The sequence below is a fragment of the Protopterus annectens genome, chromosome 2.part1 (genome assembly GCF_019279795.1).
Source record: "Protopterus annectens isolate FY-2018-M chromosome 2.part1, PAN1.0, whole genome shotgun sequence".
Taxonomy (NCBI): domain Eukaryota; kingdom Metazoa; phylum Chordata; order Ceratodontiformes; family Protopteridae; genus Protopterus; species Protopterus annectens.
Window position 1 is genome coordinate 1,973,385,617 of NC_056729.1, and position 16,584 is coordinate 1,973,402,200.

Below are 16,584 nucleotides of genomic sequence, written 5' to 3' on the forward strand. Positions count from 1 at the left end.
TATTTTTATTAAATCTTTGATACTGCTTTCTTTTGTATTATTCAGGTATTTATAAACCCGTAACCCTTTAGGCACGATGCCTAGCAATAAACATTTCTTCAAATACTCATTGTCTAAATGCAATGTTTTATATTTTAACATCAAGTCCTGTAACAAATAAACATTGTCATTATATGTATTAACTTTTTCAAACTCATTACTTTGAATGCTTTTATAGTTTAAAATATCCGATTCATTTAAAGAGTCCTGCCAAAGTCATATTGCTGTTCAACACATTGGTTATCTGCGTTAGGTTCAGCAGCATTCATACACCTTTCCTTGGGTCTCGCATCTCTCTGTATTTGCGTACCAACCGTACTGTGTAAAACAGTCCCCTGACTTCTAAACACGTTAGGAATGTCTTCCAAGCTCCCATTAATCCCATTTCTTCCCTCTGCTTCAGAATTAACGGCTCGTCTGCTTGCTTCTTTGTATTGACGTCACTCCGCACATTACCCAGACTTTGCTGGTTGCCAGGCAACGAACCAAGTGCAATGTTTAAATTGATTGGATGATTAAGGAGGCAAGTCCGTATATAATAAGAGGCTGAAAGTAATATACACGCTGAAGAAGTTACATGGATAACGAAAAACACGGTGAATAAGTTAAGCGTTTCTCGTTGCTATTGTGTTTTTAATACTTTTTGTAATAAAGTCGTGTTCGAGTGGTTCATGGCTTCAGGTGCTTCATTCATTTCTCTAGGACAACTAATGACCTGTCAGGAAAATGTTGGTACAGCAGGATTTTGATACACTTAGCTATATGTCTAGCAGACAGATAACCAATGAATTGGGATTTGCAGAGATTTAACTGTTTTCCCCTGAGCCTGTTTTGTACCAGCAAAGCATCACCTTGTACTGGCGAGTTTTGATTAGAAATGGGTGTTACTGTAGTATGAAAAGGAGAATGTGTAGCAGCAGCAAAGCATTGGGAGGTCCTGTTGGTGCAGAAGGATTCCCCCAGACTGTTCTATGACTCAGATTGAGCAAATACAAATAGGAATTATTGTGTATTATATGAGAGTATAGTTTATAGACTGCAGAGATTGTAGTCTGAGTTTAAAGCCAACCACTCACAACTATGGAGTGTACTATTACTGCTTTCTGCACAGGTCAGAGTAGCCTGGCCAAATGGAGTGCAGTGGCATGCGAAGCAGAGCAATATACCAGCTACTAAAAACCGCTAACTGACAATCAGAAAAATATTTATTTTTATGCTTGGCATGAGTAGACATGTAGAATACCAGCAGTTTTATCTTTTCCCACAAGATGAGCTATTTCTGAGTGTTCTAAACAAAACTGATAACACTTGGCACATTAGTCAGTATCAAAATCAGCAAAACAATAATGGTACACTAGCTCAGGATGGCAAATGACAATAAAATAATCACTTACCTGGTCTTTGAGTGACTGGTTTCAGGTTTTATCCAGTAATGTACTTCACAGTCAAAAGGTAGGAGCAGCAACACAGTTGCATAGCTCCAAGCAGCCCAGTGAAATGTAGTGAAAATGGAGTATTATGACACTTTACTTGTACAGGTTAGTAGTGATATCCTGGGACATAGCATTCTAGCAGAATAGTCTTCTTCAAGCAACCTATATTATATTTAGTAGAAAGTAGTCTAACAGACCATCTAATCAGACCCTGTTCCAATTCTCATGTAGGGAGACTGGATCCAGGAGTCTTTAAGCCCCTGTTACAGCATTTGTGGTTAAAAAAGTAGGCCTGTTTGCCTCTGCTTTCAGTTACTATTCCAAGACATTTTGCTCAAGATTCCTTGGCATCTTGGAGGGTTAAGAGTGGGCTTGTAGGCCCAACAATGGAAAGGGACATTGGCTATGGAGTCTTATGATGATGTGGGGAGATAAAGCTCCCCCCCCAAAAAAAAAAGCCGTGACTGAGAGTCCCTCTTTATCTCCATTTTGTACCATTTAATGTCTGAAATTATATATAGTGTACTGCATAATGTAGTAAAGACATAGGAATTGTAGATTATAGAATAGTTATTAAACCTAACTTTCTCTCTTTGACGTGAAATTTCAAGCTTTTAAACTAAGGTGACAAAGTGGTGGAGTAGTTGGAATAGCTGCCTCACAGTGTTTGGTTCTCTAGTTTAGTTTTCAATCTGAGTATCTTCTGTGTGGAATCGGTATTTCCTGTTAGCAGTATTGTGGGTCTTTACTGAGTACTGCAGCTTCCAACTACATCTTAAATTTTATTTTATTTTTGTTTATCCTTTTGTTGACTGGGTTAGACCCTCTAGGCCAGTGGTCTCTTTTGTGATATTTCTACTAATACAGGAAATTTGCCCAGGGCATCAGGGAACTTCCCCTACTCTCTGACATATGGGGGCACAATTTGCAGCTGTGTTTCCTTCTCCTCGTCTAGACGAAAGGTGGTTCGGAAAAGCAAGGAGCGGTATGGAGAAGAACAGTACCAGTGAGATGGAAAGTAGAAGGATGAAAGGTGAAGCGATGGAAAAGGCAACTGAGCCTTCTCAAAAAAGCTTATTTTTGGAGAAGGGCAATAATAGAGGAGTGGAAGAAGGAGGGTTTGGTGATACGAGAGGAGTAATGCAAGTATACCTAACATAAGGAAATGATCTGATGTTATCCATGTCATCATTCATCACCATAGGGTCTAGGATCTGGCACTGGATCTGAGCTGGCAACCTTCAACAGACTGATTCAGGGCTGTAGCTCCTCCCTCTTCCATGATGCTCTGCTGCCCTCTAATTCCCAGATCTTGTCTGCCATGCTTTCTCTGTAGACACATGTTCTTCTGGCTAGATAAGTGACTTTCTTTTTCTTGTACCTTAGGTCAGGTAGTTTTTCTCTAGTGTAGATTTTTCTAGTGTAGTTTGAATGGGTTAGTATTTCTGTAGTTAATTCCTCCCCTCCCTTAGCTTAGTTTAGGTTGTTTGTGTGTATTTCTTGGGTGCCTGGCACCTGGAGGTTGAATGCATCCTTTAACCCAAGTGCTTGCAACAAGCTCCTTCTAAAGGGTCTGGCCCAGGGGGGACCTTTCATTTCCCCCTTGAAAGCTTCCTGTTCCGATCCGAAGAGGAAGACCCATTCCTTCCAGCCAGCTGTCTCCAAGAAACCGCTGCTGTCAGTTCCTTAGTCTCCGAATCCTATCCCAGCCTGGTCCATCTTGGAGCCAAGAGCCGTGGAACAGTCTATTGGATACACATCCTCTCCGGATCAGAGGCCCTCGGATCCGACCAAGGTCAGGCCAACCTCAGATCCGACCTGTTCATTGGATTAATCTGTTGAGCCAACTAAGCCTTCAGATCCGACAGGTGGCTTTGGATTCTAGGGACCAGGACATCTGCAGCCAGATTCCGTCAAGGCTGAGTATCCCCCCTTTCTTGACCCTGCCATGGTCCCTGGCTTATCTTGCTACCCCACCCTTGGATCAGGGTGACCTGCATACCAGAGCATAGCTTGTACTATTTTTTTCAGACTGGTCCATTTCTCTCGGTTCATTAGCTTTCAATAGCTGTGGGCAGGCGCCATCTGGGTGTCAGGGGGCTGTTTCCAGACATGTTCCTCTTCTCCGGGGGACCTCTCCCTTGGACATGGGGGATGCGCCCACTTCCAGCCCTTCAGCTTTCCAGGTAGTACAGAAGGCTTTCTCCAGGTCTGGAATTTCCTCTGCCACACCTCTAGGTCCCTCCCGACCTCTCTCTACTTCAGCTGGCGAGGCCTCCCATCATGCCCCATGTCAGCCCTCCCAATCGAGCCTTTAGGGGGTTTCCTCCCCTCTGGGAGTCCCTGTCTCTTCCAAGTCCTCCCGGAGCCCCCAGAGGAGGAGGTTCATCGTAAAATAAGGTGCAAGTGTAGGCACTTGGACTCCTCCATGGAGTCCCTCACTGAAGATACAGACCTCTAGGAAGGAGACAGGTCCCCCAGATCTCCGCCCAGTGATGTCTCCTTTGATTACATCCTTGAGCTCTTGAAACAAAAGGGCAGATGGTCTCCCCAACCCCTGTCTTCAGAGGAGTCCATTTTTCAGAAGGCCTTCGGGATGGGCCCGTCTTCCTCCTGGGTGTCCCCCCTGCTGATGAGCTACTGGATCTGATCACCAGCAAGGCCTGGAAGGAACCGGACATGGTGGAGCCTGTTCCAAAAGGGCCAAGTTCCGTAGCCCTCCTGTAAACTGTTCTTTTTGGAGTAAAGGAGTCCCAGTCGCTGCCATCATGGCTGTGCTGCCACGAAAAAGGAGCTGACAGAGCAGGGCTCCACTGTCATCCCCCGTACAGGGAGTCCCATGTGATAGACCATTTTGGGAAGCGAGTGTACGCCTCAGCTACTTTTGGACTGACAGCGACTAATTACTTGGCACATTTTATCTGCCTCCAAAGGGATTTGATCCATTTGCTTTCCACCTCTCTTGCAGAGAACCTCAAGCAGGTGTCTCCCAACCTATCCACTCTGACCTCCCTCGCGAATTCCTCAGTGAGGTTAATTTCCAATGCCACAGAAGCTACCTCTCGAGCTGCTGCTACAGGCATTGCCTTGAGGTGTCACGTCTGGCTACACTTGTGCTGGTTTGCGAAACTCTTTAAGGCGTACTTTACCAATGCCCCCTTCGATAGTTCTACTCTGGACCTCTTGTGAAGGACACTTTGACCCACAGCGAGCAGGAAGAGAAGTTACTATCTGCGGTGGGGATCAAGCTTTCTGTCCCCCAGAGGTCCTTCTCTAAGACCCAGTGGGGAACCAGGAAGATGCTTTCCATAAGGCACAGTGTCCCTTTCAGGATGCTCCTGATGAATAGTCTCCCAGAGGCAGGGGAGAGTTTGCAGTGGACGACACCACCCTCGAGGTGGGGGGGGGTCCGTAAAATCAGGGCTCCAGGGAACCCTTCTCTGAGCAGCCCTGTCAGTGCTCCTGAAGCATTGCTCGACTACTCTGCCCTGTAGGCATTTGGGGATCACATCTCCCTACACCTACTAGCCTGGACAAACCTCCCCGATCAGTGGGTGTTAAATATAATTTCCAGGGGCTGTTTCGTTTCCCTTTTCAGTACCCCCTCCAGTAAGACATTTCATCCCAGACGTTTCTACCAGTTAAAGGGAGTTTGCCATGTAGGAAGTTCAGCAACAACTTCTAAAAGGAGCAATCCAGGAGATCCCAGCAGGGCAAAAAGCATCTGGCACTAACTCTTGCTTCTTTTTAGTGCCAAAAAGGACAGGGTCCTACGTCCTATTCTGGATCTTAGAGAGCTCAGTCTTTCAGTGAAGAAATCAATGTTCTGGATAGTCACTGCTCAGTCCATTCTGCCACTTTTACAGAAGGATGATTGGATATACTCTGTGGATCTCCGGGACGCCTTCTATCACATCAAAATTGACAGGCATTCCAGGAAACGTTTTTGCTTCCTGGTAGGAGCCAGTCATTATCCGTTCAATGCCCTTTCCTTCAGTCTAACCACAGCCCTCCAGGTGTTTACCAAATGAATGGCAGTGGTAGTGGCTCACCTGCAACTGCAGGGGTTCCAGGTCTTTCTGTACCATAACAATTGTTGAGGCATCGACTGGTTCAGGCAGTTCATTATGTTCTCTCCCTCTTCCGTCAGTTGGGGATAACTGTCAACCTTGTGAAATCCAATCTCACCCCCACAAAACCATTGGAATTCATACAAGTTCACTTAGACTCCGTTTCAGAGATTGCAGCCTTACCCTTGCACAGAATTCAGTTGATATGAGATCAGGTTACGCAGATTTTAAATCTGACATGCCCCTCGATTGACATGGTTCTTCAGGCTCTCGAGTCTATGGCCTCAGCCATTCATCTCATTCCCCTGACCAGGTATCACATGAGAGTGTTGCAATAGACCTTAGCTGTCCAATGGTCACCTCTGCTTCATCTTCTGTCTATGACCATAAAACTGACACTTGTATGCAGACATCACCTCCAGTGGGTGGCTTCAGTCTCAGGATCTCTGTCTAGGGAAGTCCTTTTCTCTCCCACCATCCATGACCATAGTGACCACGGACTCCTACCTGTTGGGGTGGGGGCATTTTCAGGGGAAGACTGTCTAAATCACGCGGTCCCTAGTAGAGACCAAACTTCATATAAGCGTTCTAAAATGAGATCAGTTCTATTGTTGCAAGCATTCCAGGACTGCCTCCCTCAAGGACGATTGCAATTCAGACAGACAACATGGCAGTCATCTGGTACATCAACAAACAGGGGGAAACGCGTTCTTACCCATTGTGCAGAGAGGCCATGAGAGTGTGGGAATGGGCGATGTCCTCTGGCTGCTTTCTTACTGCAATGCACATACCCAGGAGTTCCAACGTGTTGGCTGACAGGCTCAGCAGATCTGTCTTGAGTCCTCACGAGTGGTCCCTCCATCCTTCATTGGCGATGCAGATTTTCAACCATTGGGGTCAACCATGTTGCGACCTTTTTGCCTCCCCAGCCAACTACAAATGCAGCAGTTACTTTGCCCGGATCCGATCTCAGGGGGAGTCACCAAGAGACACTGTAGTTCACGATTTGCCTCCGGGTCTCCTTTACGCCTAGCCCTCCTGTTCCCTCAGTACCCAAAATTCTGCAGAAAGTGCATCGCCTGAAGACACCCCTTATCCTCATTGCCCCTTTCTGGCCTCGTCAACCGTGGTTCCCCTTCATCAGGTCTCATCTGAAGTACCTGTCTTGGGTACTAGATGCCCGCCAGGTTCTGATTTCCCATCCATTGGGGCTTTCTCTCCCAAACCTTCAGATCCTTCGTCTAACTGCATGGTTTCTCCAGTTCTAGTGATCATAAAACAGTTCAGGCTAACATTCCCCCATTAAATGGATCATTCTGATCTCCCAGAAACCCTTCACTAGAAAGAGAACATTTTCCACTTACTGCTGTAAACCTATCTGTGTTGAGAGCAAGACTCTGAATCCCTTTTCTGCTTCAGTTTCAGATGTACTTTTATTCTTTTTCCACTATTAAGCTTCAGTTCACACACACACACACGCACTTTGAGATAAGAGTTTATACAACCACACAGACACTTCTGAGGAAAGCTGGCACAGGTTTTCCAGCTGTCCCCCTTTTACCCAGACTATACGGTAGTATCAGCAGCCACCACCTACTAATATTTATCAGCTACTCAAAGGCCCTTAAAAGGGTGACCAATTATTACTGTGCAATATTATTATTCAATTGGTAGTATAGCCCAGGGCTAAAGCTATTAGAGTGGTCTTGTACAGTTTTGCCAAAGGCATGCAAGTGCTCTTAAGAGCTTAAATTATCTCTACACAACCAGCCACGGTTAAAAGGTTTTAAAATATTTAATAATAAATAATTAAAACCACAGGACAATACTTCCTGCTACACAGTCAGTGCTAGTCAAGAGTTCAGAGATCACACGGAAATACTTAAAATAATTCAGTAGTACAGTTCTGACATAACAGAAAAACACTTAGTCTAGTCTTTCTAAATTCTAGCTTACACAAGTCTAAGATAACTTACGTAAGACAACAGGCAGATAGTGCTGTGAGTTGGATGATCCAGACAAAAAATGCTTAATGCCTTCTGATTCTCTCTGTTTAAATTGCTATTGCAGTTCTGATAAAACATTGCATCATCTTTTTACACTTTCCTGTTGTTCCCAGGCTACACATTAACTACATTTACATTTGTAACATCTCCCTTTTGTTATCTTGCAGCTGGTCAGGAACAGATCAATAAAAATACATGTGCATGTTTAAATCTAGCATTTTAACTCTTGGTTAAAACAACAGAAAGAATTTCTTCATCTAGACTTTTTGGCACCACTGTCCACTTCAAAGGGTCATCAGAGGGTTTTACTGCGTCAGTAGAGAGCACAGTTGCCACATTTTTTTAACAGCATTTCTTTACGTTTAAGACAACAAGCCTGTAGTTTACATTTATATTTACAAATGACAGAATTATCTGCAGAATTCTATCTGGTTAGGCTGGCAGCCTTCACAATTCCCTTCTGCCTTGTGGGAGTAGCCTTTAGGAATATGTGAGAAAACTCAATCTTGGGTTAAAAAGCAGCAGGGCATCATGGGAAAGGGAGACGCTAGAGCCTTGGATCCATCTGTTGAAGGTTACCAGCTTGGATCCAATGTCAGATCCTAGACCCTATGGTGATGAATGATGACACAGGATAACACAGTTGCCAAGTTATGGTAAGTACATAACTCTTTTTATTCCAGCAGAAAGTGTTTGAGGATGAAGGAGAATCACAGGCAGGATTTATTATTACAACGCTCCAGTCAGGTGAGTTGCATGATGTGTATCTTAGGATTTGATTGAACAAAGTGAACTGGAAAGTAAAAAAAGCAGTGTTATGGGGTGAAATAATGGAAAGAATATAAGAAGAGGAAGTACAAGAAATAGAGAATGCACAAATTGTAAGAGACGGAGAAAAAAGAGGAAAAGAAATATAAGTGAAAAGAAAGTATTATGTAAGTGTTAAGTAGCAAGATGGAAAAAGAACTTGATAGATATGAAGTATGGGATAATGTTATCTCCCCACTGGGTATCAAACCCAGAGAGGTAAGAACAAAGAACATTTATTTGTATTAACAAAGACTCTTTTTGTGACTTTTTTTTTGAAGAAGCACAATATATGTAGAAATTTTTAGAACAATATAAAAATAAAAAAAAAAATGTTAGTCCTTGCAATTTGTATGTTGTACAGGCATTCTTATTATTTATTTTTTTATTTAATATTTGTTAACCAGGATAGTCCGATTGGGTGAAAAGCCCATTTTCAGCGAAGGCCCAGGGGAAAAAAGCCCCACAGACATTTTTACATGGTTTAATGAGGAGAAAAAAACAGTAGAGAGACAAAAAGAGGCTATTTGTTCAGTTTCATACAGAGGTAGAAAAAGACATTCTAAGAGACTATTTAAGGACTGTGTGCAGTGATGTAATGGACATTACAAAGATTTCTGACAACAGAGGTTTATGAGCTATAGGATGCGAAATATGGTATTTATATTGCAAATGCAAAATGAAAAAAACAACACATGTGCCTAAAATAATCAATGTTGTGGGGAAGAGGGGGTTGGCAAAATACTGGGGAAACCAAATGTAAAATGACCATTTAAGTAATAACTGCACTAAAAGAAATGGTTTATTTGTGGTAAACCTGTTCATGAAGCAAAAAAATGTGAATAAAAATGTATAAAATGTGAAAAAATAGGACACTCATGGATGGATTGTGATGTAAAAGGAAAAGATACACAGGAAACAAAGGAAGATCAAGTAAAATATATAGTTATAGTAGATAACATAGAAGGGTTATAAAAGGAGAATGAGAAAGATATAATGGTGGAAGTAAAGGAAAACTCAAGATAAAGAGAAAAAAGAAGATAAAATAAGTAATTGCAAGGAGAAGTTAAGTGGGTAAGAATTAAAAGTAAAATGAATTCTATTGGGAAGAGTGTAAATGACAGAAAACATAAATTTTAAAAATATAGGTATAGGAGAAAATAAGAAAGGAAAGGGATGAAGAATAACAAAATATTCTTTATAGGGTGAGAATTGTGCTATAAATGTAAATATTATAAAGAATGTAAAAAGAAAACTAGGGGCATAACAGTTTTAGTGGAAGAAGAGAGAGAGAACACAAGTAAACAAATTATGGGAATGCAAACTTACATCGAATATAGAAGAAAAAAATGATCATTTATAGCAATTTTAAGTAAATACATTTTTGAAATGGTGCTAATAGTGGATATAAAATGGAAGAACAAAGTATACAGACTTGTGACACTGTATGACCACGTTTTGCAAAAGCAAAGAGAAATTATATTTAGAAAAATTCTTGATTATGTTAGTGTCAGTATGTATGCAGATGATAATAGTGGGATATTTTAACTGATTTAAGGCACAAGAGAAAAGAAGGCGCAGATGTTAAGGTAATTTCAGAAATAATTAAAAGTGAAAAGATGCATGTATGGAATAATAAACACTGGACATACAAAAGGGGTAATTTGAGTACAGAAATTGATTATTTTATAGTATCGGAGACTTCAGAAGTATTGCATAAAGGAATAAAAATTGAGGGTTTTTTCAGATCATATAGCAATCTGGATAGGGGTTCAAGAAAAGGAAGGATATATAAGAGTAGGCAGAGGTATTAAAAGAATAAATGAAGCAAATTTGAATGATTATGCAAGGAAATTAATTTTTCAGTTATGGTTAGATCATATGAATATGAGAAGGTTTTACAAAGGCGGAACAAGCTGGTAGATAACTCTAAAAGAAAAATATAAACGAGATTTTGGAATGGCAAAAGGCAAAAATAATACAAGATATTTGTAGATATAAAGACATCAGTAATCAAGTTTTCAAAGATGTAAGTAACAAAGAAAGATTTCTAGAAAAAGAAAAAAAATGTATGAAATGAATGAAGAAAAAAATTAAACGGAAATGAATGAAGAAAAAAATTAAACGGATGCTATTTAAACAAAAATACTTCTTACAAGGGAAAAAGGAGGAAGTAGTGCCATACTTAAGTAAGATGGTAAAAGAAAATGATATAATAATAAGAGAGCTAAGAAATGAGGAGGGAATACACAAAAAGAAATAATGCAAGTAATAAGAAATCATATAAGAAATCATATTCTGAAAGTGGTTGTCAAATATGAAACTAGAGGAAGACATAAATGGAACTTGGGGAAAAAAAATAACTAAAGATGTGATGAACTGAGGGGCTGCCAGCCAGCTAATTAGAATTTTGTAAATAATTCTATGTCATTGTAAATATTAATATGATCCACAGGCTTGTTTGGCAAATGTAAAAAAAAAACTGTTATGTGCTGAACTTCAAAAATGTAACCACAGTGCACCCTGCTGGAAGAAAGCTGATAAGAAAAGAATTTTACAACTGTGTGTGATCTCAAGCTTGGAGACAGGATGTCTGCAGCTGGAAATGTTTACTGTTGTCCTAAGACCGAGATAATTACTAGGTTTCACATGTAAAGTGTATTTTATTGCTGTGGCTTCCTGGCAGGTGCAGATCACAAAGAAATGTTAAATTTTGAGTTTTGTTAGCCTGGAAACTAAATCAGAAGAGGCAAGAATGATGTAATCTGAAATGACCCAGCAGTACTGACTCGGAAAGAAACAATCTGAAGAAGGCATCTGCCCAAAAGCGCTTATCGTTTGGACAATTTCATCTTTCCAGTTTTTTACGCTCCAGTGAAGTATATGTTTTTATCAGCTTTGCTTGCAAAGCATCTATTAACTGTGCTTTAACAACTTAAAGCCTGAAGTTGTGGATGTTAATTACTAGGCTAATCATTTCAGTACTTTTGTCAGCTTCTCTTTTTAAGATTTCAATAAATTGAGCTTTAACAGCCTGAAGTTTGAAGCTGTGGATGACAACTGCTTGGATACTTAGCTATTTTCAGTTCATCATATTCTAGTGAAGTTTACATCCTGTCAGCTTCACTTTTTAAGCGATTAATAAATTGTGTTTTAACAGTCTGAAGCCTGAAGCTGTGGATGACACCCAAGGTCTTTTTTCTTTGTCTCGGAAAGAAAGGGCATTTTGTTTTTTGTGTCTGAACCAGAACACATCAGCTCACCAGCACTTAGCTTTGCTCTGTAAGTAAGATATTTAGAACATTGATTTCTCTTAAAGATGGATAGAAATAGTAAGATTAGTCAAGCAGTTTTCTATATTTATGTGAGACTATCCTACAATATTGTTTTAAAGTAATTCCTATGATTTCTGAACTCTCTGTTGTCACTGTGTTGAATCATTGAGTATTGTCTTGTGTTTTTATTTATTATTATTAAATATTTTAAACCTTTTAACTGTGGCTGTTTTATGTAGAGTTAATTTAAGCTTTTAGAGTACTTGCATGTATTTAGTGATACTGTGTAAGCTACCCCAGTCGCCTTGCTGTTCGTCACACTTGCTATTTGTGTGACAGTAACATTTCACAGTAGAATTGGTCACTCTTTGGGGAAAGGCCTCCTTAGTAGCTGATACGAGTTGTTGATGGCAGTGATTACTACCTTATAGCCTGGGCAGAAGGGGGGCATAGCTAGTGAACCTGTGCCAGCCTTCCCCAGGAGTGTCTGTGTGTTTGTATATAAATCAGATCTCAAAGTGTGTGTGTGTCAGCTACTTGGGCAGGGACACAAAGCACTGGTTGGACAGAGAGGGTACTGGAGGTTTTGGCTTGACTACTAGGCTGAGATGCTGTGGAAGTGGGGAGTCTTATTGAGGATCTGGAGAGAGAGAAACCAGCCCCAGACTGACTGTGATCTCTCTGTGCTTTTAAGGGAAATTGTACTTAGTTTGTGTACTTGTTATCCTCCCAATGTGAACGCCCCTCACTGGTGCCAGTGGTGAGGATTGAGGCTCCTTGAGTACTGGGCCAGTGCACGGGTGTCACAAAACAAAATAACGAGGAGATGGAAAAACAGATTACTATGATAGAAATAAAAAAAGTTTTAAAAACAGCAAACCTAAAAGCTGCTACAGTTTTGGATGGAATTTAATATTTGATCTATAGGGATATACAAAAATGGCAAAAAGAATGTGTCTCTGAGGTTTTTAGTGAATGATTAGAGAAAGGAATACAAGATGAAATAGTATGCATGGGTGCAGTGAAGTTCATATGTAAGAAAGGAGACAAAACAGGTGTAAAGAACTGGAGACTGATAATGTTAAAAATGTTCATTATAAGAAGGTAATACGAAATAGAATAGAAAAGAAAGTAAATAACTTATTGAATGAATCAATTTTTAGAATAAAATGGTAAGGGAGTCAAGAACTTATAATGATTTTGAGAGAAATAGTAGAGGATGTGACAAAGTAGCAGAATCAAAAATTTGAATAGGGGCCAAAAGTGAAGAGTTTGATAGGATACAACATGGAGTATTTTGGGAAATTTTAGAAGAATATGATACAAGTAAAAAATAATTAATGGTTTGGTTTCAGTGTTTAACAAAATAAAGTAGAATTCGTGGTTAATGGATGGTTGCTTGAGAAAATAGAAATAAAATGTGGTATAAAACAGAGATGTCCAGCAAGTAGTACATTGTTTGCATTAATAAAGAATGCAATTATGAATTAAGTAAGTTTAACATTAAAGGAAGCTAAATACTGCACAGCAGAAGGAATTCAGATTCCAATAATGTTTTCTTATGCAGATTATTTAGTATTAGTTGTAAGAAATGAAGAATGGATGAAAACGGCTATTAAGACAGTTAGTAAGGAATTAAGGGTGTTGCGTTTGAGTAAGGGACTAAGGGACTAAGTTTTGCAGGTAAAATAGAAGGTATTCAGTTTAATAAAGAAGATATAGAAATTTTGGCTATAAAGTTTAGTAATGAGCTTCTTCTTTCAGCTTTTCTCGGTTAGGGGTCGCCACAGCGGATCACCTGTCCGCTCATGATTGGCAGTGGAGTTTTGGTGTCGAGTTGCCAGCCCGGCGCCCAACCTTCCACAGAAGGCACACACACACATGCACTCACACCTAGGGCCATTTTAGTGTGTCCAATCCACCTACAGCATGTCTTTGGGAGGAAACCGGAGCACTGGAGGAAACCCATGCAACCACAGGGAGGACATGCAGACTCCGCACAGAAGGCACCCCAGCAGAGGATCGAACCAGAGAACCTCTTGCTGTGAGGTGGCAATGCTAACTGCTGCACCACCGTGGCCACCCTAAAGTTTAGTAATGAGCAGCAGATGTTAATACAGTGGAAGAACATGATTAATAAAATGGGACACATTTGTATGTTTTGTCGAACATTCAAACTTACATATAGGGAAAAAGCATATTTTCTTAACTCAGTAATATTAGGTAAAATAGCGCATTTATCGAGTGTGTTTTTGATACCATTTGACTTTGAGAAAGATATACTTTCTGTGTGGTTTGCAGTTATATGGAAGCACAATTAAACCCAATTAAAAGAAGAATTCTTTGTTTCCAAAAATGGAGGACTGGGTTTAATAAATCCAATTATGCACATAACATCATTGAATTTGTAAAAAGTATTGACTTGGATTAAAGAAAGACAGAAAAAATGGCAGTAAATACAGTGAAAGAAAAATACAGAGATATTTGGGAGAAACAAACATGTTAAAATAAATAAAGGAATGATAGATAAGGAAATGAGAATGCATCAAGAGAAAATATTGGTATGGAAGATTGATATTTAAGATGGAAAGGAATGGTATGAAAATATAATAAATAAGTTGTATTATATTTTTCCTTGGAAGCATTTGGAAGAAAGTAAACTAAAATCTATAAAAGCAAGAATGAATAGATATGAAAAATATTTTGAATGTACAGATTTTTATAGAGATTATCCACAAACAAGCTTTCAGTAAAGGCAAATATGCTATATAAAAATGTAGTGAAAAGAGTTTGTACATATGGAGATACGGAAACTATGGATCATGTGTTTTTAAAATGTGAAAAAATGAGTCCGTTATGAAAAAAATATGTGAAAAGGAATGTATAAAGGCACTGAAAAGTGTAAATATGGATATGATAGAGTATGGGTATTATAAAAATGAAAAACAAAAAGATATGAATAAATGGGGTGAAAAGTTACTTTGTGTAATGTGGATTATCTGCAATGAAAGAATGAATGAATAAGATTTAATGGAACATGGATGTTGTCAGAAACCTTGAAAAAGATATGATTCTGGTTATGGAATAAAAGCAGTGGAGCGTTTAAACGAGTAAAAAATATTAAGGAAAATATGAAAAACAGTTGTAAATAATTACAAATAACTTGTATATAAATTTGTACATATTGTATATTACAAATTTTAAATAAAAAAAACTATGTTTTTCGAAAGGTGCAGAGGGATCTTTTACATCCACCAGAGCTACCACCAACTTAAGCAGATTTAATTGGTAATCCCTCAAAATGAGTGTGTGTGTGTGTGTGTGTGTGTGTGTGTGTGTGTGTGTGTGTGTGTGTGTGTGTGTGTGTGTGTGCGCGTGTGCGTGCGTGCATGCGTGTCTGCTGTGATGGTCAGTATTAGTTCCTCTGCAAGTGAATGCTGGGAGAGGCTGCAGTTGTGCTGCAGTGCTGAATTGGCTCAAACAGATAGTAAGAGAATAAATTAATGGAATGAAGTTTTGAAATTTAATTTTTGTTTGCCCATTATATAGTACAATGCACTGTATTTAACGGTATGTTTTTGAACCAGAATAGTGTATTGCATTGTGTTTTCTGCATAGCACATAGATGTTAATTACTTTATATTTTTTGTTTTCTTGTAGTGCATGAGCAGATTGTTGGATTTACACACTGAAACTGTTCCAGAATCCAGTGTTCATGTAAGAAAACATTTTTAATGATTGAAAGAGATAAAGAAGTGGAATTGTTTGAAGTAGATAGAAAATGTATTGACTTGTTCATGCAATGCAGAAAGTTCTGAGAGTTTGTATGACCCTGGGACTCTGGTACATGACTGCAACTAACATTTTTATTAGATGTAGAGGATATTTCAACTGCTGTACAAGACTATGTACTTCTGTTTTTCTTAATTAAGCCGTTATGTTCATTATCAAGTAGTTAACTTACAGCATGTCATGGCTTTTACAACGGCCAGCACAAAATGTACAAGTCTGATGTAATTGTTTTTTGAATTAATTCATCATGTTATGTAAGCATTGTAATCAAGAACTCTATAAAGTTAAAAGTTGCCTCTGTAGCTGTTAAAATTATTTATTTACCTTTTTGCTTTTCAGTTGTTTTCTAAGAGGAGTATTCCTGAAGTCGATATGTATAATGTATGGTATACGTATGTATGTATTTTGATATATACACACGTGTGTATGTAATGCATAATGTAGTACACGCACACGTATGTGTGTATATTTATACATATGTACAGATAGAATGTGAAAGGATTTGCTGTGTGATACATTTTATATTGTAGGTTTAATGGATAGGTTTTCATGCTAAATGGGGAAGTATCAAGTATTGGAACGCACTGTCAAATCCTTCAGGACAAGATATTTCACTTCACAAAAGCATGCTTCACATTTTCACTTCATCCATTTTTTTCTGTGTAATTTTAATTTAAATGGTTGCTTTCCATTTAAGTTCAAGAGAATTTAGTAGTGGAGTACTTTGTTAAAGAATGCTTTTACTTACATTTTGAAGGGTTTTATGCTTATTGCTGCTGTCTCGGCAGATTTCTTCTTGGGTTATGGGCAAATGTTAGCCTTTCTTCTTATTGTTGGTAAATGTGAGGTAGTATAGTGAAATTTTGCATGGAGATAAGTTCTGTTTTTCTACTGATGTGGTTAATGGATTTGGAGCCAACAAAAATGAATCTGAGTCTCAAGTTAAACAAACACACATCAACCATTTGACTTGCTCCTATGTATGTAAAATTTATACAGTTTGTCTTTTTTGTGTCCAGGGTGACTTTGCTGTTTCTGTGATTCTATATTTTGCAAGTTCTTTTTTGTATTTGCTGTCTCTCTTCGTTTCCCCTGTTGATAGATTTTTAATTGAGTAGTGGACAGTTTTTTTCACATATTGCAATCTATCAGTGCATTTGCA

At 39.1% G+C, this 16,584-nt stretch overlaps 1 protein-coding gene across 1 annotated transcript in view; it reads left to right on the top strand.

Moving 5' to 3' along the window:
* The window catches only part of CENPK (centromere protein K), an 893,441-nt gene that overhangs the window by 154,443 nt on the left and 722,414 nt on the right, over positions 1-16,584 (top strand). Inside the window, exon 3 of the mRNA XM_044063363.1 lies at positions 15,291-15,347. Within this exon, the coding sequence (XP_043919298.1) occupies positions 15,291-15,347 (57 nt within the window). The remainder of the gene's footprint in view (positions 1-15,290; positions 15,348-16,584) is intronic.